The sequence below is a fragment of the Pteropus medius genome, unplaced genomic scaffold (assembly GCF_902729225.1).
Source record: "Pteropus medius unplaced genomic scaffold, Ma_sr-lr_union100, whole genome shotgun sequence".
NCBI classification, from domain to species: domain Eukaryota; kingdom Metazoa; phylum Chordata; class Mammalia; order Chiroptera; family Pteropodidae; genus Pteropus; species Pteropus medius.
Genome location: NW_024355990.1, coordinates 12,249,533 through 12,275,394, shown reverse-complemented (window position 1 = coordinate 12,275,394; position 25,862 = coordinate 12,249,533). Strand labels below are relative to the sequence as shown.

Here is a 25,862-nt window from a genome sequence, read left to right as displayed (position 1 = left end):
TCCTGGTTTACAAAAACCAGCTCTGTAAGAGACATCTGGGGAACTCTGAATACGGATTGAAACAGTGTTAATTGTTGAGGTGTGATATGGTATGGAGGATTAGGAAGCTGACTGTACTTTTTGGGGGATATACATACTTAGATGTTTAAGGATGAAAGGCCCGCCTTTCATATTCAAATGGTTCAGCAACAGAGAGAAAGTGAAAAATATTACCAAATGTTGAATTTACGTGGAGGTACAGAGGTACTCACTGAAAATCTCAATTTTATCCAAGTCTCAAAATTCTCAAAATAAAATGTTGGGAACACAAAAACAGAAAAAACACAAAACATAACTAGAAGTTTGCTCATGTTATACAAGTTCTGAGTTCCCAAAATAGCAAGGGGAAAGTAATTGGAAGAACAGAAAAAAAGATAGACAATTGCCCACGTTCACTCCTTTTGTTCATCTGAACATCAGACAATACAGAAAGTGCCAACAGTGTGCTCTTTGTTAGAGAAAAGTCATTCTCCAGCTACATGTGCTCCAGCCCCAAGCTGGAGGCTCTTACTCCTAAAGATACAAGAGGCTGGTTCTGTAGTTTTCAAAAACTATGCTCATTACTCACGGGGTTCTCCTTACAGTCTTCACTCAGCATCTCTGGAGCAATCCAGCCTTCTGTGCCGGGCACCCCTGAACGGCGGCTGAAGCTGTGTCTACCCACTGCCAGCTTCTTGCAGAGGCCAAAGTCAGAGATCATGGCCTTGATCCTTCCATGTGCATTGGGCATGGAGAGGAGGATGTTGTGGGGTTTTAGGTCTCTGTGAACTAACAGAAAACTCCAGATTAGTCCAATATTAACCATGTGCAACCTAAGGCCTTCTGTGATGGGGAGAGCACCCTCCTCGGACTGCCACCTCTAAAAGTTCTGGTTTTTGACTGTGTGAGAGTCTTCCTCAAATTCTTACACAATTTGCACACCAGTGAGGCAGCAAAGAGCTTCAACAGAGGCAAGGCCCACCCGAGCAAGTCGGCCACCCCACCCAAGCAAGTCAGCCACCCCACCCAGGCTGCAGGCTGGTAAAGGGAAGCTTCTCACCAATGTTGAGAGAGTGCAGGTGGGCCAGGCCCGAGGTGGTCTGCTGCAGCAAGGTGATGGGCTCCAGGCCAAGGTGGGCAAAGTCCTTCTGCTCCACGTACTGTAAGAGACGCATGGCTAGGTCATGACGGACAGCCCTCAGGACTCGGCCACTCAGGCACTTGCTCTTTTTTCAAGTAACTCAATTTTATTTAGAAAAATCCTGCCTGCAGCTTTTTGCCTGAATTAACATTTGGTATCGGGCTGGCTCATTTTCTTTGATCATATTTTAAGAAAGAAATGGGAAGTTTTACCGACAATGTTCTCTGTCCAAATCCTTATTTCCCAGCACTTTCTCCTGCAGTCATAGGCCAACTTCAACAAACAAAGCTCTGACTTACAAGGAGAAAGAGGGCAAGAAATTCAAGTGCATTGCCTTAGACAGGTAAACCTACAAGTGACGCCGAATGAGACTGGAATAGTTTCATAGTGAGCTGGAAACGGAGCGAAAGGAGTTCGCTGACGACCTTAATGACTTGCGTCATCAAGAAGCACCCTCCAAATCCACACCCACCTGACCAGCCATGGGAGGAGGGAGTGGCCAGGTTTCGGGAGGCCAAGAGGGAGCGAAGTGCTAACCACAACCAAAGACAGCCCCAGGAGGGCTGAGGGGACCATCTAGTAAAAGTTGGGGTGATAAAAATGCTCTACATTTTGACTGTGGTTAAATGGGTAGATAACTTTGTTAAAATACATCAAACTACACATTTAAAATGAGTCTATTCTAACTTCAATAAAGCTAATAAAAACAAAAAAATACATCGGCAGTCCCTACAACCACGCCCCAGCTGCTGGGAGAAGGGAGGCTGCAGTGGTGATGGCAAAGCCGCGGGGTTAGGGGTGCGGGCGGGGGGTGTAGTGTGGCAGGCGGGGCAGGGCGGGGAGGGGGGGGTGCCCACCTCCTGCAGAGTGGCCGCGCACAGTTCAATGGCAATGTACTGGAACTGCCGGTCCCTCTCCGTGCAGAAGTAGCGGATCACGTTCGGGTGCTCGTCTGATTCTCGCAGCAGCTGGACCTCGCGGTCTGCGAAACTGAAGCACTCGGGAAGGATCCGCTTGACCGCCACGTCACGGTTGTCGAACATGCCCCTGCAGGACAAGGAGCGGGCTTGGGTTTGGAGGGCCCCATCGGGTTATGGGAACCAGAGGAGACCTGCGGACCCCGATGCTCCTCCTCTCCTGACGCAGTGGCCACCTCATCAGTCTCACAGCCCAGGGGGCCCTGACCAACCACCAGGTGGCCCCGCGGTCATCACTTCCCTCCCTGGAGGCGAACTCTTCCATGTGAGTCGGGGCTATGACCCTGCTGTGCCCCTGGAGCCCAGCACGCTGCCCGCAAGCTGCAGGCACGCCCAGCTGAGGTGGGAAGGCGCAGGGCTCCCCGACCCACTCACCGGTACACGATTGTGCCCTCCGCTCCGTGGCCCAGGACATCCTTGGGGCAGAATGAAATTTTCCCAACCATCACCATGCTGGTTTCCTCGTCTGGGATAAAGACGAAATGGAAGAGATTGTTTTAAACAGACATAACCTAAGCAACCTTGAGGTTAGAATGGCTACTAGCTTCTTGACCTCAGATTAAGACATGGGATCTCAGAGGCTCTACGCCCCAGTCCTGGTAGGCAAGAGCTGCCGAGTTCACTCCTCATTTGTGTCCAGGGCCACCTCCTACCCCTGTCCCCCACCCTCTGGTCCTGCCTTATATTATTTCTGTGAGAATGAATGCTTAACACCTTCCCAAAGACACGGGTCCTCTAGAGATCCACCTCAAAGGTCTGCACCTGAAATACTCCAGTAGTGACAGTGGACATGTGAAATGAAGGGACCAGTAGCAGAGTCTCCAGCTTGAGACTTAGGACTCTGAGGTCTATTGCACTAGCTTGTGCCAATCACCTCAAAATATCAGCCCTGACAACTGGCCTGAGCCAACCTCTCAGAGGAAAATGGAGCAACAGTTGCATTTTTATCCTTGGCCCCCGGCTGGCTCGGGAATGCTCTCAAGACAGTGCACTTCTGGTCACAGCAGTGATTTCTGGCCCTTGTGAGGCAAGATGGAGAAAGGGCCAAGGGGCTCCCAGTAGGCCCTCCGAGGGGGAGACGCCATGGGATGGGGCAGAAGCCAGGCCCCCAGAGTGGGAGGGAGTGAGGTGAGAATAGAGTGAACCCTTGGGAAGGGCACTTCATAACCCCATGCAGATCCCAGGAAGGCCATGGTGCTTTGTGGTTCTCGGGTGGTGATCAAATGAAAGAGAAAACAGCACCAAACAGCAACTCGCTTTACCCTCGTCATCTTGCTCCAGGAAGGGGCTGGCGCCAGTCCTGGAGGCAGAGCCGCTGGAGTGCAGCGAGTGGTTGGAGGCTCTGGGGGACGTGCTGGGGCTGCTGGTGCCCGAGCTCTCCGAATACAAGCCAGATGAGTCCAGGAGCTCGGCGTCCGGAGCCACGTCCCCGGGGGCGTGGAAGGGCAGCTGCTGCTGTTGCAGGAGCTGGATTTTCTCCAGTTCCTTCTGGAACTGCTGGTGCTGGCGCTGCTGCTGCTGATGCATGCTCTGGGGAGAGAAACACACATCCAGACCAGGGCAGCCGGTCCTCCCAGGGAAACAAGCAGGCAGGAAGAGAGGCTCCCTGCGGCAGAGAAAGAGGTGCACCTTATATGACCCCACGGGGTGGGATGGGACCAGTGAGAAGGCGCAGGAGGCAGAACACATTCAATGACTGGAGGTCTTTATGCCAGTTAAGAGTTCCCAGTGCAGCCTACTCCCCGCACTAGAAGGGCCTGAAGGGGCTGGATGACTGCCCGGTAGGGACAGCAAAGGAGGGACCGTCCCAGGTGGAGTGAGCCAGATGGAGGGGGTTACACTCGATTCTAAAATTCTGGGACTTTTATGAAAGTCTGGGAGTTGTTATAAAAGGGGAATGAGACAGAGACAGTGGTTGCGAGGTGGCTGAGAGCGTGGTGGGTGTGGGGGAGACCGGCTTGCTGTCTACTATGGCCGTGCATGTGACTGAGGGTAGTGCACAGACCGTCAGCACTCCAGAGGCAGAGGAGAGAGCTGGGGCTCAGAACCCGGCAGCCATCGGCCCACAGCTGCGCAGCCAGGGTGTGGCACTGAGACAAGGGAGCCTGGCCACTGCACCCCACCCCACGTCATCATGCTGCCCTCCCCACAACCCCCACGCCTCTCGTTCATTCTGAAAGTCATTCCGTCATAATCTGAAGCACAGTGATCTGCGATTATTACTGCCCTCCCTCGCCTCGCCTTGGGTTGAAATCCTGGAAATGCATCTGCTACTGAGCAACCTTGGGAAAGTTCTTTAACTTCCCAGAGCCTAGTTTATCATTTATGGGTCCCTATAATGGGATAGGCAATAATGACCTCATAGGACTGTGTGAGGTAAAAAATAAAACAACGCAGGTGAACCCATTTAAACAAATGACAAATGCCATCGAGGGTTTATCAGTCCCATTCCTATATGGGTATGACCTTCCTGAGCACTTGTGATCTACGGTGATACACTTCAGTGCTCTGAGCAACCTGATGAAGGACTATTCCTCTAGAATATTTTACCCAACTCACAACCTATTCGACCACGTAATTTTAGCTCACTTCTTTACAACTAGGAAATAGAAGGAATTATCATGCTTCCCTTTTTATTCTAGCTGATCTCTCTAACAGATACTTTTTAAGGGAGGAAAGTTAAATAGATTTTCATCTATTGTACTTAATATATAGTTAGCTATTCAAAAGGATCTGCGAGCAAGGTTTACGAATCAGTTTGTACAATCAGTTAAACTTTAAGATGTAGATACAAGGTTATCCTTTCCTGAGAAGCTATTGGTCCTTTAATTCCAATGCTTTTGAAGATTAGCAAATATTGACTTTTAAATGTGAAAAGAAATGTATTTGCTTGTTTGTGGTTTTGTCCAGCCTCACTGACATCAGGTGACGGGCACAGCAGCTCAGAAACATGTGGAAGTGCTAGCAGGGGCCGAGCTTTACCAAGGGGTAGGTGATGATGAAGGCCACCCAGCCGATGAGCAGGAAGGTGCTCAGGATGATGGTGGCTATGTCCTTGAGCATGGAATCCATGGGGGCCTCAGGCTTGGCGGGGGCGTTAGCGAACTTCTCCTCCACGTCCTGAGAAACGGTGGTGGGTGCAGTCTCTGAGGTCTGGTCCACCAGGTGGATAACCTGGTAGGGGAGCGAGTGGCTACATCACTGCACAATGTCTAACAAGACATAAATGAGCCGAACGATCAAGAGACACACTGACCCTCCTGTAAAATGTGCTGGAGTTTTTTAAGCCCTCCCAAGATCACAAAGCCAGATAACAGATGCCTTTTTCAAAGCGACTGCCTTGAGGTGAATTATTGCTGAGATGTTATCATTGCTCAGAAACAGGTTTTAGAGCAATACTTTTGAAAGCGCCTTCCTAGCCTATATTCTTTCAAAAATCCTCACTGAAGACAAAAACTTCTTCTTTTGATGGTAGATTTAATATTCGAGAAAACTGTGAAATCATTTGTATAAAGTCTGGTAAAAAGATTGGTGGTCAATTTGGTAATACTATTTCACATTAAAAAAGAAAAATGCACACATACACGCACGTGCATGCACACGCGCGTGCATGCACACGCACGAACACGTGGCTATAAAGTAATAAAGCAGCTTTCTTATGTTGCTTGTAAACTCTCAGTGTTACTCTAAAACCAAAATCATTTATTCAAATATTCCATTATTTTTCAAAGTTTGTCTTCATTGAGGATCAGAATCCTTTGATAAAGAAAATGTTATTTAGAAGCCCAAAATTAAATCGGGTAAAGTGGAGCTTCCGTCCAAGCTCCTTGCATAGTTCAAGGATAGTTTATAAAAATGCACTGATTTGTTCTCGCGCGTCTAGTGTTCCAGACTTTTTGCCCAGTGAAATGAACACACAGCCTCCTCCGAGGGAGCAGGCTAGGCCACCCCCACACGCTCGCACCTTTCACGCCCCCAATACTTTTGCCTCCAGCACTCTTCTCCCCCCGTCCAGCTGCCCACTCTCACCCTGTATGGGGGTATGTGGCATGGCCAGCGTGTAGCAGGCAGCTGAGGAATGTTTGCTGAACATGTGACCAGGGACAACATTCATTTGGTTATATTTACTCAAGTGTGTTCATTAAAAAATGTCTTATTACCATATAAATGCATCTCGGATATTTTAATGCACTTCTAAAAGGCACTTTGTTCAAGATTAAATGATTAAATATGAAAATCTAACCTGCGGCCATTTCTAGGAGTTAGATTTAGGGTAATGTCTTATTTTCTTCTTTATATTTTTATATTTTAAGTGGCTAGTGATGGATATATTTGGCTTTTATAAGATCAAAACCAGATCAAGATTTTGTGGCACCCGTGCTATGAAAGATCACTGTTCTAAGACTCAGTGTCTGTCCCCAACCTGGCTACCTCCAGAGACGAGGGACAACATAGACGCTTTGCCCTGGAACCCTAAGCATCCACATGAATTTCTTTTCCTTTCTCTCCAGATAAAAATCTAAATCTCTAAGTGGATTTATTGTGATCGTAACAAACACATCGGCCAGCCACTCTGGTCTTCCTCTGACCCTGCCCACAGCCCAGGGCCCTTCTCAGTCACTGGGTCCCCAAGACAGGGCTGCAGAAGCTGCCAAGCCTGAATGGCCTTGGGACCCCCACCCACTGGCCTGCTCGGACCCTGCCGCAGAGCCGCTCTCCAGCTGCTGTGCCCCAGAGAGCGATGGTCTCCCCTGCCCGATGGTTTTTGATTAAGACACCGGGCAGATGAGACAACAAAGAACGAAGTCCGGTTGTGTGGGGCTGCTGAATACCCTCGACTGGAGCTCTGGGCTCCCGGTCTGGGCCCTTTCCACTCCCTCCCCAACCTGTTAGGCCAAAGTAGCACGCTGAGAGAACCCCTGGAACTGTCCACGGCGTGAATAGTCCCTCTACTAAACCCCTCGCAAACTATCCCAATTTGGGTGGCCATCTGTCTCCAGCTGACCTTGACTAGCACACCATCTCGGTCAGAACCTCATGGCAGCTACCACCTGGGAGGCCTCCTTGCTGACTAATGCTCCATTCTGCGGGTGCCCTGGGTCCCTGCCGGACCAAGCTTCCGCCGGGGCAAGTAGCCAAAGCAGGCCACTCCTGGCTTCACAGACCTCAGGTCTCCCACTTCCTCTCTTCGCCACCTTTGCTCTGCTGCCAGGCCTGCTCGAGGCTTGGTAACATGGTTCCTCTGTAGCCATGTGATCCCTTTTCCCACTGCTCCCTACGTGGTAGCCTTGGATCTGGTCAGGCCTGTCTCCTCAGCTCTAGAGCTGGACATGCCAGGGCCAGTCCCACCTCCAAGCCTTTACCTCTGCTGTTCTATTCCCTCCCGTGCCCTCTGCCTCTCCCACCAGGCCAGACCCCACCACTTGGTCCTACTGCCTTTCCCACGGCCTTTGCTAATCGCATCCCCTTCCTCGCCATCAGTCCTTAACGGTCTGTGGTTTGCCACAGATTCTCATGCATCCCTCTTTCCTCCTGAGTGGATTGCAAGCTCTAAAGGCAAAGGCCAGTAGCTCAGGGTTCACCTCCCCACTCACTTCCTCAAAGCTCTTCTTCTCTGAGTCAGCAGGAATCACATTTTCCCGGTGTTTGGGCAGGTTGTTGGGGAATCTCTCCAGCATCTTAGTAGACGCGGAGAGAGGAGTTTCGTGGTGTCCTAGGAGAGGAAACAAAACCTTTCATGAGAACAGCATCCCAGGCAGTGGTCACACTAGATGCCTAGCAACAGCTGCTACCCATCGAAGGGTCCACGATGCAAACACTCCTGTCTGTAAAAGGAGAGAAAATGAGAGGCAGTCACTAAAAAATCTCATCAAGACTGAAATGTTGTTACTTGATGGCGTGTAATAGTATTCTGAATCTCATAACATGGAGCAAAAAGTGTCCTTGTCATGAGAGGGATCAGGATGTTGGGGATTCATTCAGAGCAAGACCCATGCGGGTAATTCCTAATTCAGGCTGTCTGCTGCGAAGCATTGTGAAACTTCATGTAAAATTCAGAGAGTTCTCCCGACAACGTTTACCCTTGTAACATCACTCCACTACGCGTATCAGCTTCCCATCTTGTGATACAGTATATCCTTAATTTCTTCCACGAAAAACAAACCAAAGGACATAATTTGACATAAAAGAGCACATCCTTTTTACCTGTGGCCTCCAGTCTACATGTAGATTGTCAAGTAGTCCAACTGCCATATTTAAAAATGGCTAGGATTTGGAATTCCTCAAAAGAGCCTTCGGAACTGTGGGGTGCTTCCCTAACTACTTCTTTAAACTTTGTGGGTTCTTCCAGTTTTCTCACTTGGGCAATCTTTCCATTTTAAAAGGACATCATTTTGCAACTGAGCCGCTAGATTTCCCCCCATATTTTTTTGCAATCTTATATACACCTTTCTTTAGCTTCCAATAATTTTTTTCACTTCTTAACCACTGGTAGGCAGTCTGTGTCCCCCTTAAATGGCACATAAAACTAAGTAGCCTTTTCATTTTATTGGCCTCTGCTCATCAGCTACTTTTCCCCTTATCATAGACCCATTCACACATGCTTTCCAAACTACTTCTGTTCAAGAAAAGAGGTAGAATTATTTTGTCATCTCCTTTGCCCATTATTTGGTAAAAATAATAACTAAAAGACAAATGGCTACAAGGAGTCAGGACGAACACAGAAGAACAAGACCCGGACAGTACGAAGGGAACGCTCAGGGCTCAAGTACACACAGTTTCCTCTCCACAACGCCCAGGTACACGCCCATCCAGATCCCACCGCTCAGAGATCCTGCGGCCTCCTGGGCCCCATGCTCTCCCAAGCCACTCCGCATCCCTTCCCCAGGGCCCCCAGCCCTGCCCTCCCTGCGCCCAGGTACCAGTCAGCGGGAGCACCGAGAAAGAGAATGGCAAGGAGAAATCTCACAAGTCCCTATGCGCTCTGGCACCCCCACTTCCCTCCTGCCCACCCCACCCCCTGGGGCTGCATCCCCACCTCTCACCACCTCTGGGGCTGGGAGACAGCAGAATTGGGGTGGGAGCACAGGAAGGGCAAGTCAGATTCATGAAAACTCTGTCCTGCTCTAATTACTTAGGACACTTGCCAGAGACACAGCTCCTCTCAACTCTGCCTTCATTTGTCACATTCACTACCTTTGGGTGTCATATCAACTTCTAATCGCTGGCTGGCAGGGCCTCCAGTTCAACCTCAGGACCATTAGTGATGGCAGCAACAGAGCAGAAGGAAAAGGGACCTCCCGCAACACACCCGGGATTTCTGCCGTGGTTCTGACCCAGGTCCAGCCTCTACCCTCCCTCCCCACTCCACGCCCACACCAACTCCCAGTGAACTCTTCCGTAGCAATTGCCTCAGATTCCTTAACTATAAGTGGAAACAAAGAGGGTGCCTCCCTCACACAGGGTTGCGAGAAATCAGGAAATGTGCTCTACGGTGCTCAGTGCCCACGCCCGGCACACAGCAGAAATTAGGTGTGTCGGAACGGCATAAAGTTTACAGTACAGGCGTGCACCACACAATGACATTTTAGTCAATGACAGACCACATGTACGACCATGGTCCCATGAGATTATAACGGAGCTGAAAAACTTATCGCCTAGTGATGTCGCCACTGTGACATCATAGTGCAACACGTTACTGATGTGTCTGTGGTGATGTCTGTGTTGTAAACTGCACTGCCAGTCACATAAAAGCATGGCGTATGCAATTACGTACAGTACATGATAACTGACAATAAAGGACTGTTACCGATTTATATATTTAGCACACTGTAGTTTTTATCGTTATTTTAGAGTATATTCTTTCTACTTATTCACAAAAGTTTGCTGTGAAGCAGGATCTGTGTCACACCAGCAGCCTCACACATCTCGTGTTTACCGCTTCTCTTGATCGCATTTTCTCTTGGGCTTTGATTTAATGTCGTGTTGTTTTGTGCAGTAATGTACTGTACACGTGTGCAGCCCAGGAGCAGTAGGCTAGACCATAGAGCCTAGGTGTGGAGTAGGCTAGACCACACGTGTGCTCTATGACGTTCACAGTGACCAGATGGCCTAACAATGCATTTCTCGAATCCCTGTTGTTAAGTGACACAAGACTGCACTTAGCACTTGAGTTTGAGTTAAACAACTGAGTTAAACAATTTTTGAGAACTGACTCGGCAACACAGCTATCCTGTTTATTACCCTTGCAGATAAAAATGTCAAGGTCTGAAAGACCAATTAGGACATGAACCAAGCGCATTGCATTTGACAGTAACGAGCAAGGTCAACTGTTCCCACCAGGGGGCAGCACCTGACCTGAGGCGAAGAGAAACCCCCGTTCTCACCTATCAGAAGCCAGTAGTTCCTCAAATAGTTGAGCTTGTTCTTCCCTTTGAGCCCAGGGTCAAACTTTAGGTCCGTGCTGGGTGTGATCACACACTCCCCTTTGTCCCCAATGGTGACACCGTCGGTCTGGGGGCCTTCCAGCAAAGGAAGAGTGCTGCCTCGGGGCTGTGAAGACAGAACTGGGGTGAGGCCTGGGGGCAAGCCACTGCATGAGAGCAGTAGGCACCCTTCAAGGGACTGCCATACCTCCAGGTGGGGCTTGTCCGGGTCAGCCAGACAACGCACAAAGCACGGAAGACTGGGCAAGAGAGGCTCCTCCCTCAGGAGGTGACGATGCTGTGCTAACATCTTTAACATGGAAACTTTTTAAAATTCTTACATCTGGGCACTGGATAACAGAAAGGGTATGTGTGGAATTCCAAGGGGCTACTGTGAGAAGCAGCATAAGTGAAGGAGAATGCGTGGGTATCTACCGATCCACAATCGATGCGCCTGACCAGGGTGGAGTAAGCTCCAACCACGAGCCTGGGGCCGGCTTGGGCCTCGCGGGAGCTGCGACTGAAGCAGGCACAGCCCTGCTCACAGGAGCAGCTGACCAATTCACTAGAAAGACAAAGAGACGCCAACCAAACAGCTCAAACACTGTTAAGGACCCAAACGCACGGCCAGGATCATGAGGCCTCAGACACTCAGAGACAGAGCGCTGGAGGCAGGCTGGCAAGAGCCGGGGAGGCTTCGGTAGGTCACGAAAGAATGAAAAGGATCTGAGTAGGGAAAAGGAAGAAGGGAGAGCATTTGAAGTGTGAGGCGCAACCTGAACAAAAGCTAAGAAAGATGAGCAAAGACCTTTGGGAAATCAGGGAGAAGACGCACTTGGTTGGACACTAGCGTTGTGGCAGAAGGGCACGGTGGGTCTGGACTGAGGCGGGCTGTGAACAGCAGCCCAGGCAGTTTAGACTTGAACACCAAAGCAAAGGGGAATGCGCAGGGCTCCTTCCTAGGCTTAGGGAGCTGCTTTTGTCATGCAGCTGTCCTCGCCAGTAGAAGGTGGCATGTGTAGAAACTGTTTTTGAGGATTTAAGATCTGTGTCTTATATTCTTAACCAAAGGGATATTTATATGTGATTCAAAGTCATTCTTTGTGAAAATGGAACAGGAGCGGTCAGGAGGCTGCATCTGCGAGCTGCCCATAGTGGACTTACCACAACGGCGACCCCCTCGTGGACCATTGAGGGGGAGGCGTAGAGGCTGGTAGAGTATTTACCAACATAGAGGGTGGGCCTAGGAGAAAAACAGACACATGCATTCCACAGTCACTTAAGTTCTGGATCTCACAAAGTGGGGCTTTGGGCAGAGAAGAATCCCGGCCTAATACCACCTGGAAGAGTAAACAGGTTAACTCCTGAGCACTGTGGGGGTGAAGGCAAGGGTACTGCCTCGCAGCCAGGAAAACTGGACTGCGGGACCCATCAGTCACTCGCCGCCTACAAAAGCATGCACGAGTCACCTAACTGCAAGCTTTGGTTTCTTCATCTACAAATGACAGGGCTGCACTAGACCATCCTCACGATGGCCTATAGAAAGAACTATGTGCAATGATCATCTGGGAGAGGCTGAATGCTTGTAACCATCACAAAGCCTCTAAGATGGCCTGACCAGCAAGCTCTGACATCCAAGCTGACACCAGAATCATCACCATTCTGTCTCTTGATTCTTAAAGAGTCTAGAGGGTCTACAGAAGCCCTGAGAAACGGCCAACTGCTCTAGTCTGGTTGCCAGAAGCAAATGGATGCACGAAAATTCCAAACTGGGTGAGACTTCCAGTCCCTCAGCCGGGTGGTCTGGGCTCATCTAGGGCATCATGGAGAGGGTGGGGTTTGATATCTGTAACGTCACTGTGAAAATGTGGGGGCGACACCTCCAGATTTTCCTGGTTACTGTCAATAGCCAGTATGGAGCTGGTCGTCTACTAATTTCTCAAAACCTCTCTCAACAAATACCCTACACTTGAATGGTGGTGTCCAATTTAGAGGACATTTTCATGCACATGATCTTATTTGATCTTCTCCAATAGCTCTGTAAAGTGGGAAACTGAGGCTCAGCAAGGCCTATTAACAGGTAGGTATGGAAAGCACAGGCCTGCTGAATCTTGGACACACACATCATTAACACTGTTTTCCTGATTTTTAGTATGAATATAACTTACAATAAAAATTGAGAAAATACAGAAAATTGAAAAATAAATACTTCTCTTGTATTCCCACCACCTGAGATATATCCACATTGTTCTGTGAATACTGGCCATCTCTTTCCTGTCCCCGCCCATTACTTAATTCATTTAATATTCAAGAATTCTGAGACGACAAGGGGTACCCCACCCCCATTCTTCTATTCTAAGGTTTCAGAATGAGCCAGGGTTGGCTCTTTATAGTCCTCAGCTTCCGAGTTGCCTGCCCGAGCCCTGGCCTCCAGTGTACGGTGTGCTACGCTGCATCAGAACCAAACGTCAAGGTCACAGTTGCCCTCTCCTGCCCCTGGATCCCCGACTCACGTCAGCTTGCTCTTGGCCTCCGTCTCCTTGGGGAAGGGGTACTTCCACTTGGTGATGCGCCCCACCTCCCCAGACATGAAGGTCAGATAGCGCAGGGTCTCCACAGCGACGTTGATGTGCATCACCTTCCTCAGACCCTCCCGCTGCCAGACATAAAAGGCCACCACAGGGGAAGCGTAGTTTTGGATCCACAGGACGTCGCCAGATTCACTGTCCACAGTCACCACCAGCCCATCGCCATTGGACACAAAATGGGACATCTCTGTACAGATCAGATAAACAAAGCATGTCAAATCTCACCCCATCTTGCAACCACATCCTCTACTCTCCCGGCAAGCTGCAGTCACTCAGCTAGAGGAAACAAGACTTCTGGAGTATTCTCAGATCTCCTCTGAATAGTTTCACTGGTTTCCAATGAACTTGCTCAGGCTCTACAATATAAGACACTGAGAGCTGCCTGGTTTATTAACGTAAGACAGGATCGCTCTCTCGAAGGCAATTTACTTGGTGATGTTTTTCAGCATTCCATTCAATTAGTGAGAGTAGATACTGAGGAGAAAGAGCTAATGAAGATGCCTACGAATATGGAGTTTTATAGCAATCATTTCAAACCTATTGATCGAGCTGCAAGTCAGAGCTGACCACCGACACTGCCCGCATCTGACCACAGAGGGGAAGTTGGTTTTCAGTTTTCATTTGAGTTGGGGGAATGCTTACTAGAGAAATAACTAGGGGATGAGCCACATTTAGGGAGTGAGTTAATGTCACAAGTTGATGTTTAATTCTGCCTCCCATGGGCTTCTCGTAAATTCCTTCTGCGACACAGAGGGACTCAACAGAGGGTGCCCTCTCTCTTCTCAGGCTACACTCACCTCCCTTTTACTTGAGTTCCCTTTCATACCTCTCACCCAGGCCCCTGCCTCCAAGACTGACGAAGTATTATTTACTCTAAGTCTATGGAAAGTCCAGAACCTGCTGACCAAGAGTGTCTTAAGGAAAATCCAGCTTTCTGGAGTGATCGTTTCCTCATAGGTCACAAATACCACCCCCTACCCCACCCTTGCAAAGCCACCCGGGAGCACATACTATAGTCCACGTCGTCCTCGGGCAGCGAGGCTGCGTAGTCGAAGTAGGTGGCGTTCCACCGGAGCTCTCGGGTTTTGGTGTCGTACATGGTGATGGTGTACTCTGGAGAACACACACCAGCCTGTTACTGGGAGGGGCCAACGGCACCTGCCGAGGTGCTGACCTCATCTAACTTACAACAGACAAATCCTCCCTAAATTACCTGTAAGAAAAAGTCCAGGCCATCCATGTGGAAAGAGGCCACGTGGAGAACCGAACTCCCAGACACATGAGTGAACCCGGCTGACAGCATGTGCAGCGGAGACAAGCCACCTACTGTGCCCTTGAACTCATGACTCACAGCATCATGAGCAATATCGCAGTGTTGTTTTAAGCCACTTACATTTTGGGGTGGCTTGTTATACAGCAAGCTCATATTAGAAAGTGGTACCTAGAAACAAGAAGGTGCCATAACAAAAACCTAAAGCTTGTGCGATTGACTGGGACTGGGTGGCAGATGGAGGCTAGAAGGTCGATGTGGAGACTAATGCTCCAGGTGGAAAAGATGCTCAATATAAAAAATGGCCTCAGGGCAAAGATCAAGTTCAGGGTGCTACCAGTAAAAAAATGGCCTCAAGGTCAAGATCAAATCAAGGGGAGGCAGTTTTTGAGACCTCAGAAGATTTAAGGTGGTACTTCATAGACCAGACCTTCTGCTAGGTAAAAGGGTTCTAAGAACTGTAAGAGGGTTGCCCATAGCACAAAAAAGAGAGACTTGTGGGTATGAGTTTCACCTAATGAAGTACAGTTTGAGACATGTGAAGTCCACAAAGTTTTTAAAGGAGTAATACCAGCATGGACTAAAAAGACCAGAGATGGTCAAAATGAAAAAAAAAAAGAAAGAAAACAAAACAAAACAAAGGCCTCTAGACCCCCAACTTTCAATGCATAAGAAACAGATTGAGAAAGCTACGAAACACTAACCATTTCTTACAGAAAAGAAAAGGGCTTCTCAGAGGGCAGGACCAAGAGCTGCTGAGAACCATGGATTAGGGAACCAAACCCGGAGGGCAAGGCTGGGCCCTAATGGAGGACTCTTCCCTGCCTGCAGAGCAGGGGCCCTGAAAACATGGGCCTGGCTGGACTCCAGAATCGCTAAGGCCCAGTGACTGCTACGTGCCTCCCGTTCCCTCCCTTTTTGGATGGCGATGTCGTCTGCAGCTATCCTGGCAGTGTCCCCACTGGGTGCTGGTGCTGGTGGGGAGCCTTGCCCACCTCCGCACCTGATGGAGAGCATGAGATGCTGGATTTTGAGACTGATGCTGCGATTGGACTTTGGGAATCTGGGGGAGGGATGAGTATCCTCTGCCTGCGGGCAGGGTGGAGGACTGTGGCAGAATGTCTGAAAACGTCCACTCCCATTTCTGTAATGTGCATGTCAGTCTTCTCGTTAAGAGGCTGAGTATTTCCGTAGCCCTTGATTCTGGGCTGGCCTATGACTTGCTTTGACCAACAGACTGAGTGGAAGTGAGGTCCCAGGACTTCTCAGCCTAGGCCTTCGAGGCACTGTAACGTCCACCTTTACTCAAGAGGAGAGGACCCAGCCGCCATGTAAATAAGTCCAGGCTATCTGTGTGGGGCTGAACCAAGGTCCCAGATATCTGAGCAAGCCCTGCCAACAGCACGTGGGGTACAGACCATCGACCTGCATTGAGCCCTCCCTGAATTCCTGACCTATGGAATCGTGAACAATAAAATGTTGGTGTTTGAAGCCGCTAAGTTACGGTGGTTTGTCATGCAGCAATAGTTAACGGGAACAATATTGACATTTCACCTAGACCTTCCCCAAGCCCAGCCAGCTTCTACAGGGCCTAAGATTAGTCGCACTCATTTTCAGAAAAGTACTGTTTTCCATGGCACTCGAAGAAAGTTTCTCTCTCTCTCTCTCTCTGTCTCTCTCTCTCTCTCTTTTTTTAGGTTTTTGGTGTAAGTTTTCCTTCTAAGTGTTTTCCTGCTTCCCCTTTTAACTGTTGTTCCACACAGTCTTTGCGGAGTACTGCTAGGTGTCAGGTGCTGCACACACAAGATGAACACGGCAGATTCCCGCAGAGAAAGGCTCACCATCCACCTGCTCGCTCGCTCCAGCGTCTGAGCACCCGCTGCGTGCCAGCATGGTGCCCCGCGTGGAGATAGGGTAGGCGAGAAAAACCAGTCCTGCCCTCGGGAAGCTTAACGTCTAGTAGGGGAGGCAGAAAACCGGCAAATACGATTTAGAAACATGTAGTGACAAGTGTTAAAAAGAGGCAGAAGAGAGAGGAGACAGAATGTAGCTTTGCTGACTCTTAAAGGGCCAATGACAGGCGATGAGATGGCCATTACGATAGCAGGACAGCCACTGTACCTGGGCAGGGACGGGGAGCTGAGGTGGGGAAGAGGCTTCTCAGAGGGGGTGACTTTGGAGCAGCATGGGTTCGGAAGCGAGGAAATTGACCACAGAGGCAAAAACGTGTATACCTAGTAAAGAGGGAGCCACTATTCCAAGTTTTTTAAAATAGCACTGCTTTTTCTGGGAATGGCAGGTCATTCATCCTGACTGGAAAATGTTGACGTGTGGGAAAGCCAGCGACGGAGGAGGCTAAAGAGGTAGCAGCTTCATCACTGAGGCCTTGTGGGCTGTGTGCGGTTTGGACTATAATCTCTGGGCAATGGGGAGCCCCAGGGGGTCTTATAAAAGGAAACAATGTGGTAAAATCTGTGTTTGGAGAAGACAGACCCGGCTACCTTCTAGAGAAAGAAGCCCAGAGGCAGAGGCCCACGGGGAGGCTGCTTCAGGTCCTTTCTAGAAACAGGCAGGGTGCACACGACAAAAGGTTCCCTCTTACCTGTTCGTCCAAGGTACAGAAGAGAGGTTGATGGGCAGAGACTATCTGCAAAGGCTGATGACAAAGTCTGTTGCTTCTCCCCGGTCAGAAGGTCAACCACATACCAAATGTCCTGCTTTTTACCTGAAAGGTCACAAGAACACATCATGGTTTACACTTGTCTTCTATGGGAAAAAAATATCACTGCCAAACTAGCAGCCCGAGATGTTCTCTGTGCTGAGACAGGCCTGAAATTCTTAGGATGTCGAAGACATTTCTAAGATGCTCTGAGGGTGACAAAGCGAATGGTAATGTGGAGATAATAAAACTTCTTGGGCTACTGGGTCTGATAATAACTTAATAACCCAATCATGCATAAAAATTTCTCCAAACCTAATAACTCATAGATTCTATTGCTTTGATTAGTGGCCCTTGATATTATAAGTCTGGACTGTAAAGGGGAATCCTCTTCTCTGAGGCTAGAATTTATGTAAATACAGAAATGTACCCTGGGGGTTCATCTCGCTGGCTACCATCATTCATGTATCTCAACATCCCTACGAATAAGCTCACGTGTAAAGAGGCTCTACAGTTACTGGTCATAACTCTAATTATGGTACCTGTCACTGGGCAGTAGAGCTGGTTGCAACCTGGTAGTGACGAGGCCAAAATGATCTCAGCCGCTGTCCCCAGCCACAGGCTACATCTCTCACCTTGGTCAGCTGATTAAAAGGTATAAACAGGTGGACCGCACAGCCAAATACCACTATTAGGAAAATTCAAAGATATGTATCTACAGCATATACAGCAGAGCGTCCTGGTAGTAGGTGGACCTTCCATTTGCGGGTCAACACATTTACCGCGACGTGCGCATTTCCGTTTTGTAAGTCATGGCCTCTGGTCACTTGTATCTTCCTAACTTATTGGCCAAGTTTCCTATTTCAAGAGACTATTGGAAGCACAGCACTGACATGCCAGGAAGATCACAGGGCATTAGAATTTGCTAAAGCTGCACTTAGTTCTAACAGATGCAGCATATATTCCTAGTCCACATGTGTGAAACCTGTCCATGGATCCTAAGTTTCTGTTCTTAACAACAAAATCTTGATATGAAAACGATCTGAAGATAGAGTGAAAACATCACCAAAGAGCTGTGACCATGATCCCTTTCCACCTGGCATGGCACCCTCTGGTTACTTCTAGGACCATTACAGTCTCCATAACCCAACTAATCATGTCAACGGATGGACTGGGCAACTGCCATGGTTTTAAATATACTTGATGAAATCACTGAGGAGGGCACCACACGAAGATGATGGAAACAGTATCTTAAATGCACCCTAAGTGATGAATCGTTGGCAAAAGCTGGGAGACCAAATAGAAAACAGTGACACAGATGGTGAGAAGGAGGTCAGACGGGCCTGGGGCATGGCCCAGGGGAATGAGAAAGCTGAACTGACCACTTCCTCCAGTTCCCTAGGCCAGGAGGTTCCTCATTCTGAAAGTGTGGAAGGAAGCAGCAGCCCAGGGTCCCTAGCAAAAACTTAAAATTCAGCTTGCACTTGAGGCCAAGAAATACTCGGAATATAGCTCCTGAGACATGAATAGGCAATGAGCACTTCCAGTTCCCAAGAAAGCTGCTGTATAAATACAGGATATCGTTACTGCTACGATTTCAAGATAAATGCAGCTCTCCTTTGTGTTACAAATGCATTTTTATTGACATTTTGGCAGCCCCAGGGTAAAAGAAAAGCAGGTGATCTGACGCTTTGAAAGATGTGACCCCTGTAGATATGAAGGCAGCTTATCTAGGCAAGCTGTTCAGAGCAGTTTTTATCCAATATTCTGATAGCAGGAAATACTAAGAAAGCCCTATAATTAATAGGCAGGGCCTGGCTTCCCTTTTCTTGGCTCAAGCTATTGTATTCACTTTAAATTTCATCCAGTTGCTTCTGGGTATGTTGTAATCTTGAAAATGGCTGGGGTAGGTCAACACAGCAGCTAAAAGCTTGTTAAATGAGTAACCATGTTAATGGTGTCAAGTCTGTTCCCAAGTGGGGGGAACCTTTCTTAATTGTTCAGCTGCTCCTGGTGTGAACAAGTGTCAGGGAGGTGAGAACGGCCTTTCCCAGAAGGCTTAGCCACTCGCTGCTTTCCCAGATCCTGGGGCTCGCTTCCAAGAAGCTGGAGGCTTCGGTGTGGAAAACAGGAACTCTTACCCATGTAGAGGATTCCATCTGAACTTCGGCACGGGGATGCCTGTACCAACTCTGGGATCGTAAAGGGAAGTTTCTTTTAAAAAAAAGGCAAAGGAAAAAATAGGTTAATCGAGTCTTGTGCAATTACAATTTTATGGCATAGTCTCTTTCTGTTACGCAATCCTGCTGAAGAGAGAGAAGCCCTGTTGATGGTAAATGGGAGTTGTCCCAACTGGGAACTGAGGAGAAGGGGTGCCCCTGGCTTCCATAACCATTTTGGACAAGCCCTCGGCTCCCAGGTCCCTGGCACTTAAACGCTAACTCCTCTCAAAGTCTCTTTTCCCAAAGAATACATCTGAGGATGACATAAACCTTTTCTGAAAAGACACAAATATGTAGCATTAACATGATCTTTGAAATTCTAAGGGGGCAGGAGATATTCTCCTGTCTTGGAAAATTGACCCAGAGCCAGCTAGACTGAGCAAAATGTCAATGCTTTTCAGAGTAGGAACGAGCCATGAGATCAGTTCTGAAGAGAGGCAAACTTGGTGCCCCGCCGAAGGAAGCTTCGAGGAGTAGAAGTCATCGCTATGTGGGCCACTTTGGAGTTTGAGACGAAAAAGAAGTGTTGATGTTTTCTTCGGTAAATAATTCTGTACTGAAAACAGGGGAAAATCAAACCTTTTGGTATTAAAAAGAAGTTATGGTAGGCACCAGGAAAAGAAACTCAAAGGAATACACGTATTTCAGCTGCATTTCATCATAAGACCGATTCTTCTGAGTCTACAGCTGACATCTGATGCCTTCTGGTGACCGTTTGTTTCAGTATACTTTATTTTTGGAAACTTCTGTGTTCCTGAAACTGTTTTGTAGATACCTGCTTCTACTACACTGCCACATTTTTTTTTTTTTCTCCAAGGAAGATAAAATTTCTCTCTAGCTTGAATAAACAGAACTTTAATTAATCGTTTGGGTTTTCTCATCACCCCAACATTTAAATCAAGCCTCAGAAAAGGAAAAATGCCACAGAGAGGCTGTCATGACTGGGTTTCTGCCAGATGGTTCTGAGAAATCAGAAAGTCATTACTAGGCTTCCAGCTGGGAGTCCCAACCTGGAGTTCTGCGATGTCTGCTGAGCCTCCCAATTCAGGGCCCAAGCTGGAAACACAGCGTTCCTTGGAGCTGCTAAACCACATTGCAGGAAGGCACGTGGGGTGGTGGTCAGAGCATCCTAGCTCTTCAAGTCTCAAGTCCAATACTTGAAGCTTTGACCTTGGGCAGGTCCTTAACCTCTCCAGGAGCGGTTTCCATACCTCTACTGTGGGGACACCTCTACACCAGAGGGCTGCTGAGAGGTTCAAATGAGACAACGTATACAAATCGTTCAACCCAGTTGCTAACAAATTGCTTCAGAAATGGAGGCTCTCCTAACGTGGAGAGAAATGTTGAAGGTGAAACACATACACCTGTACACAAGGCCTGCCCTTCTCCTCCCATCTGTTTTGGTCCCAGGTATTCATCAAATAATTTAAAAATACCCAAATGAGAGCTCATAAGCCACTTACAGTCTAGACCAGTGGTTCTCAACCCTGGCTGCACATGAGAATCACTTGCAGACTTTTTAAACTTTCCACTGAAGCAGAACTTACAAATAAAGTTCACGTAAGCGTACAGCTTGGTTAGATTTTGCAATGTGAACGTACTCACGTAACCAGCACTCAGGTGAAGAAACTCTGAGAGCCCCTTCTTGACCTCTCTTCCAATCATGACCCCCCAGGGTAATCATTACCTTAACTTCAGAACATCATAGACTAGTTTTTCCCGTCTTTGAGCTTTACAGAAATGAATCATTCACTGTGTAGACTTTCTCGTTTGTCATCTTTTGTCCAACCCTATGTTGGTGAGATGCAGACAAGTCACAGGCTGTCTTCGTGGTGTAGATTACTAAACTGTATACTATTCCATAATTCATTTACCCTTCTACTACTGATGCTATCTGGGTAGTTTTCAGTTCTTGGTTATTATAAACAGTGCTGCAGTACACTTGGGTACATGTCTTTCGGTGAATGCACACATCGATTTATGCTGGGTATATTATCTAGGAAGGGGTCACTGGGTCATAAGGCTGTAACAGACAGTGCCAAACAGTTTTCTAACTGGCTGCACCAATCTGCACTTCCACCAGTCGCATGCGAGAGCTCTGGTTGCTCCCCTCACCCCAATACCTGCTTCTTTTTCCATTTTTCTCATTTTAGCCACTCTAACGAATGGGTAGTAGTATGACACTGTGATTTTTATTTACGTTTCTCTAACGACTAATGAAACAGAGGACCTTTTCATATGTTTATTGCCCACTCGAATATCTTTTTTCCCAGTTTTCTATTGGGTTGTCTGTTTTTTTAAAATAATCCATAGGAGTTCTTTATATATTCTGAACGTGAGTCTTTGTTGGATATGTATACCGTGGATACACTGTGCTCTGCCTCTCTTAATGGTGTCTCTTAAAGAAGGAAAATTATTATTTTTTTTTCACTTGCCATCAGGGAAATTAAAAAAAATTTTAAAGCATTTTATTATAGTTTCAAGTATACAGTACATTGGTTAGACATTTATATAGTTTATGAAATGATCTCCCCAATTACTCTATTGCCCATCTGGCTCTACACATAGCCATTACATTACTGCTGAAATTCTGAATTTGCATATAATCCAATATATCATCTTTTTCCTTTACGGTTAGTATGGAGTATTTTGTTTTGTTTTGTTTTTAATATCCTATTTAAGAAATCTTTACCTACTCTAAGGCCTTGAAGATGTTCTGCTACTTTTTTTCTTAAACTTTTGTTTCACATTTAGACATGCAATCTATCTGGAACTGAGTTTCGTGTTTCTGGTGTGAGGTGAGAGTCAAGATTTTTTTTTCCATATGGGTATCCCAATTGACTCGTAGCATTTATTAAAAAGACTAACCTTCCCCTCTGCACTGCAGTGTCACCTTTGTCATAAATCAGGTGACCATATGTGTGGGCCTCATTCCAAATTCTCTTATCTGGGGAGCTTTTTTAAAATCTTGATGACCTAGATTGATTAAATGGAGAGTTTAGAAACCGGGACCTAGAATCAGTATTTTTTTAGAGTTCTCCAGGTTATTATAATGTATACCTAAGGTGGAGAACCACAGGTCTAGATTCTCAAATGGAGATGGAACTGGAATACCATATGCCCCTCTACGAGGGGACGCCTACTGCGAGGCAGGCAGTGTTTCAAATCACGCCCCCCGCCCCACTAATTTGAGACTCACTCGTTAGAGTACACCCCATTACTGAAGGGAGTATCATACTCTTCCGGTGTGTTGGCTGGGGCATGAGAACTTGCTGGTCTAGACCACTGTTTCTGAACTCTGGCTGCTGTTTAAAAGCTCATCTAGGAAGCTGTGAAAAGATACTGATACCCAGGCCCTACTCCATATCACCTGAATCAGACTCCCCAAGAATGTATTTTAAGCTCTCAGGTGATCTCTGCATACGGAAGTTGAGAATCACTGTCTGGAACCTCTGGAGTACACAAAGCACCTAAATACACTCACCGTCAGGCCTTCGTTATTCTTGCCCCCAAGTGTGTACAGGCTGCCATCATTGGGATCTGGGAGGAAGGCAGGTCTAGAAATTAAGCAATAAGTATCAATGATAAATTAGAGCCCAGGCACAGAATAAAATATCAAAGCCACGCAAAGCCATGATCGGGGGAGTAGGGGAAAGTTCGATGCGTGTATGTGTGTGTATAAGACTATTCCACCCACTGCTCTTCCACTTTGCCCACAAATAAAATATCCCTGTGGTGGTATATACTCTACTTGAGTGGAAAAAAGCAACCTGCAAAGGAAAAATAGTAAAACATCATAGAAGAGTAAGTTATCATGAGGTCAAAGCACTCTGGATGAAGGTAAAATAAGTAAAAAGGACCAGCAAATCTGCTTTTTAATTTCCAAGCCAACTGTGTATAAAATTTCAACAATTAATAGTTAATAGCATGGCACGGTACATAAATAGGTAGAACAAATCTACCTTTAGTGTTCAACAAACATTTATTTTTAAACCAGAGGCAATAAAAGCAGACGCTGAAAGCCTGACATTAGAAAGAACCTGCCAAGCAGATGGATAAAGGTCTCTCGGTCATTCCCCGTGAAGCGGATGTCAGATGGTCTTTGGGCAAGTTAACCCGCTGAAGACAACGCTTAGTCGCTTAGTCTCTACTTAGTATATACTATTATTTAGGGCTTTTACAGGTGCTATCCTCACATTTATTCTAACATACGCAGTCTAGTAGCAGGTCACGTCTGTGTTTTCTCTCCATGGTGTAACACAGTAAAGGAGGAGAGATCTACACCCATAGGCTCTCCTGAGGACTTTGGAAGCTTAAGTTCAAAATTCAACTTAAGTTCCATCTCAAATAAGCTTTTTTAATACCACTGCCTCCCTCCCCCAAGGAAGCGACTACCCTCTCCCCAACACACATTTTCACCACAGCACCTGTAAGACTTCCTATGTGTCAATCATTCTCGTTATACCTTAAATGTATGCATATCTGTACTCCCAGCAACTAGCTTCATAAATACTGAATAACATAGAAAATGAATTAAAGGAAAGTACAAATCAGAAAACTTACTCTTCAACGTGGGTTGGAACCTGCAGAACTGGATCTGATTGCGAGAGAACAACAAAGGCATCATCAGACAGACTCTAAAATATCAAGATTCTTAGACAGTTCCAATTCACGAGTTGTACCAATAACTTCAATTTACCTACATGAGATAATGTGTGTGAAGGCACTTCAGAAATCACACACAAAGATGCGAATGTAAGCTCTCGTAGTTGTTACTGAGACTGGAGAGGGAACTGAGAGCAGAATGGAACTGCAGATAACTTGGGGATGGACATAGAATGAAGAACCAGTCACAACCCACAGTGGACAGTGGGTTACTGTGTCACTATCTGACACATCAAGGACGTTTAAAACCTAAACCATCACCTTGCCAAATACTTGGAGTGGTACTAGCTAGATATTCCCATTAGGAAAGCAAAACTGTGGCTTAAGAATCAATTTTGCTGTTGATGAGAATCTGATCGGATGGTAGATGGATATACACTGTCAAGGCAGCAATATGGCATCTCAGGGCCTTCACGTGTTCATTCTCCTGACTCCCTTTCTATAATGGATCCACTGATTCCACTTCTATAAAATCTAGCATAAAATAACACAAAATATAGAAAATGCTTTTTGTACAAAGATATTCACAGCACTATTACAAACGATTCAACTATTCAATAATATAATTAAATTACGAATGTTCACTTGGCAGAAAATTAAGGCATCTAAAAGGGCTTATAAAACTTTATAACATGTTCAAATCTTTATACTATTATGTTCTGGAAAAAAAGATAACATTGTACATAGAGTTGTAATGTAGCTCAGGAGAAAATCTTCAATGCACATAGAAAAACTAGATGCAGAGGTAAGAAAAGCCAATTATAAGTTTTCTCTATTGGAAATATAAGCGACTCCCCCACCTTTTCTATTATTTCCCCAAATTTCTACAAGAGTAGGAATTACTTTTTAAATTGAGAAAAAATTTTTCTCACAGTCAATATCACAGCTGCAGTTTTCAAAAATGGCAGAATTTCTCCTTCCCTAGATTCTCCTGGGCACAAATCCAGAGGACAGCCCCTGAGTCCTTGCGGGGGACGGAGGTGGGGTGAGGGGATGCTGACACAAGAGTCTGTAACAGAGCTAAAATCCACAGGCATGAGATGGCACAGCGATCAAAACCCCACGGCCTATACAGCCACACCGTGCACAACTTCAAAGCTGGGGACAAGGACGGCAAATACTGTGATAGATTCTGGATACAGAGTTCCAGGCTCCAGGGCTCTGCTTATGGTGACAGGCAGCTGTCTAATTCTCCCAGTTAGTTAAGATTCTCAGACAAAGAAAGCTCTTCCAATCGAGGCTTATCATGTGTTGACTTTGCTTTGTAAGCCCGGCTCCTACATGAAGGCATAAGGTGTTCACAACAACAAGCACACAAACCACATGTGGTCTGTGGGCAGCGAACAAACAATTCATTAAACCAAAAACATTTTAGGAAACAGGAGGAACTTTCAGTCAGTAGGCATGTGTTTGTCGTTCCCATTAATCACCTCTCAGAACACATTCACAAACAGACTGATGCAAGAGGCAGGAAATCAGGTCACACAGCACCGGCCTTACTGAAACAGTCGAGATGCAGTCACAACCCAGTTACTTCAACGCAGCCCTGCAGCCATGCAAGCTGGGAAAAGCAAGAATGCCACTTTCGGAAAAAAAAAAAAAAAGGCAGTCAAGAGGGCATCTTTTTCCTTCATTTCATCCAGTTAAAGTCATCACAGATAAACACCGATGAAGAGGACACCGCCGAATCCTAGCAATTCACCAGAAACAAAACATGGACACCAACAGGACTTGGATTCCTGTTCGTGAGCTTATTGCTGTGGTACAGCGTTTGCTCCCTCTCAGGCACTCGCCTGCAGGTGCGGATTTTCCTGGTTTTCTAGAGCTTATCTACTGGTCACCTGACACTGAGGCCTCAGGTCCCGAAATGTCCTGTGCCAGAAAGGTTTCAATTAAGAC

The 25,862-nt window shown here is 47.0% G+C and overlaps 1 protein-coding gene across 6 annotated transcripts in view; it reads right to left on the bottom strand.

The window, feature by feature from the left end:
• The window catches only part of ERN1 (endoplasmic reticulum to nucleus signaling 1), an 86,135-nt gene that overhangs the window by 12,064 nt on the left and 48,209 nt on the right, over positions 1 to 25,862 (bottom strand). For 3 of the 6 annotated variants that reach the window (XM_039859418.1, XM_039859419.1, XM_039859420.1), the window contains 15 exons: positions 23,862 to 23,895; positions 22,783 to 22,855; positions 19,218 to 19,290; positions 17,020 to 17,142; positions 14,159 to 14,260; positions 13,073 to 13,334; positions 11,724 to 11,802; positions 10,521 to 10,686; positions 7,731 to 7,849; positions 5,119 to 5,310; positions 3,399 to 3,666; positions 2,512 to 2,602; positions 2,017 to 2,206; positions 1,079 to 1,178; positions 608 to 807 (listed from right to left, as the gene is read on the bottom strand). In XM_039859418.1, coding sequence (XP_039715352.1) covers positions 608 to 807; positions 1,079 to 1,178; positions 2,017 to 2,206; positions 2,512 to 2,602; positions 3,399 to 3,666; positions 5,119 to 5,310; positions 7,731 to 7,849; positions 10,521 to 10,686; positions 11,724 to 11,802; positions 13,073 to 13,334; positions 14,159 to 14,260; positions 17,020 to 17,142; positions 19,218 to 19,290; positions 22,783 to 22,855; positions 23,862 to 23,895 — 2,072 coding nt within the window. The remainder of the gene's footprint in view (positions 1 to 607; positions 808 to 1,078; positions 1,179 to 2,016; positions 2,207 to 2,511; positions 2,603 to 3,398; positions 3,667 to 5,118; positions 5,311 to 7,730; positions 7,850 to 10,520; positions 10,687 to 11,723; positions 11,803 to 13,072; positions 13,335 to 14,158; positions 14,261 to 17,019; positions 17,143 to 19,217; positions 19,291 to 22,782; positions 22,856 to 23,861; positions 23,896 to 25,862) is intronic. The other 3 variants (XM_039859423.1, XM_039859421.1, XM_039859422.1) reach the window with 1 other exon arrangement.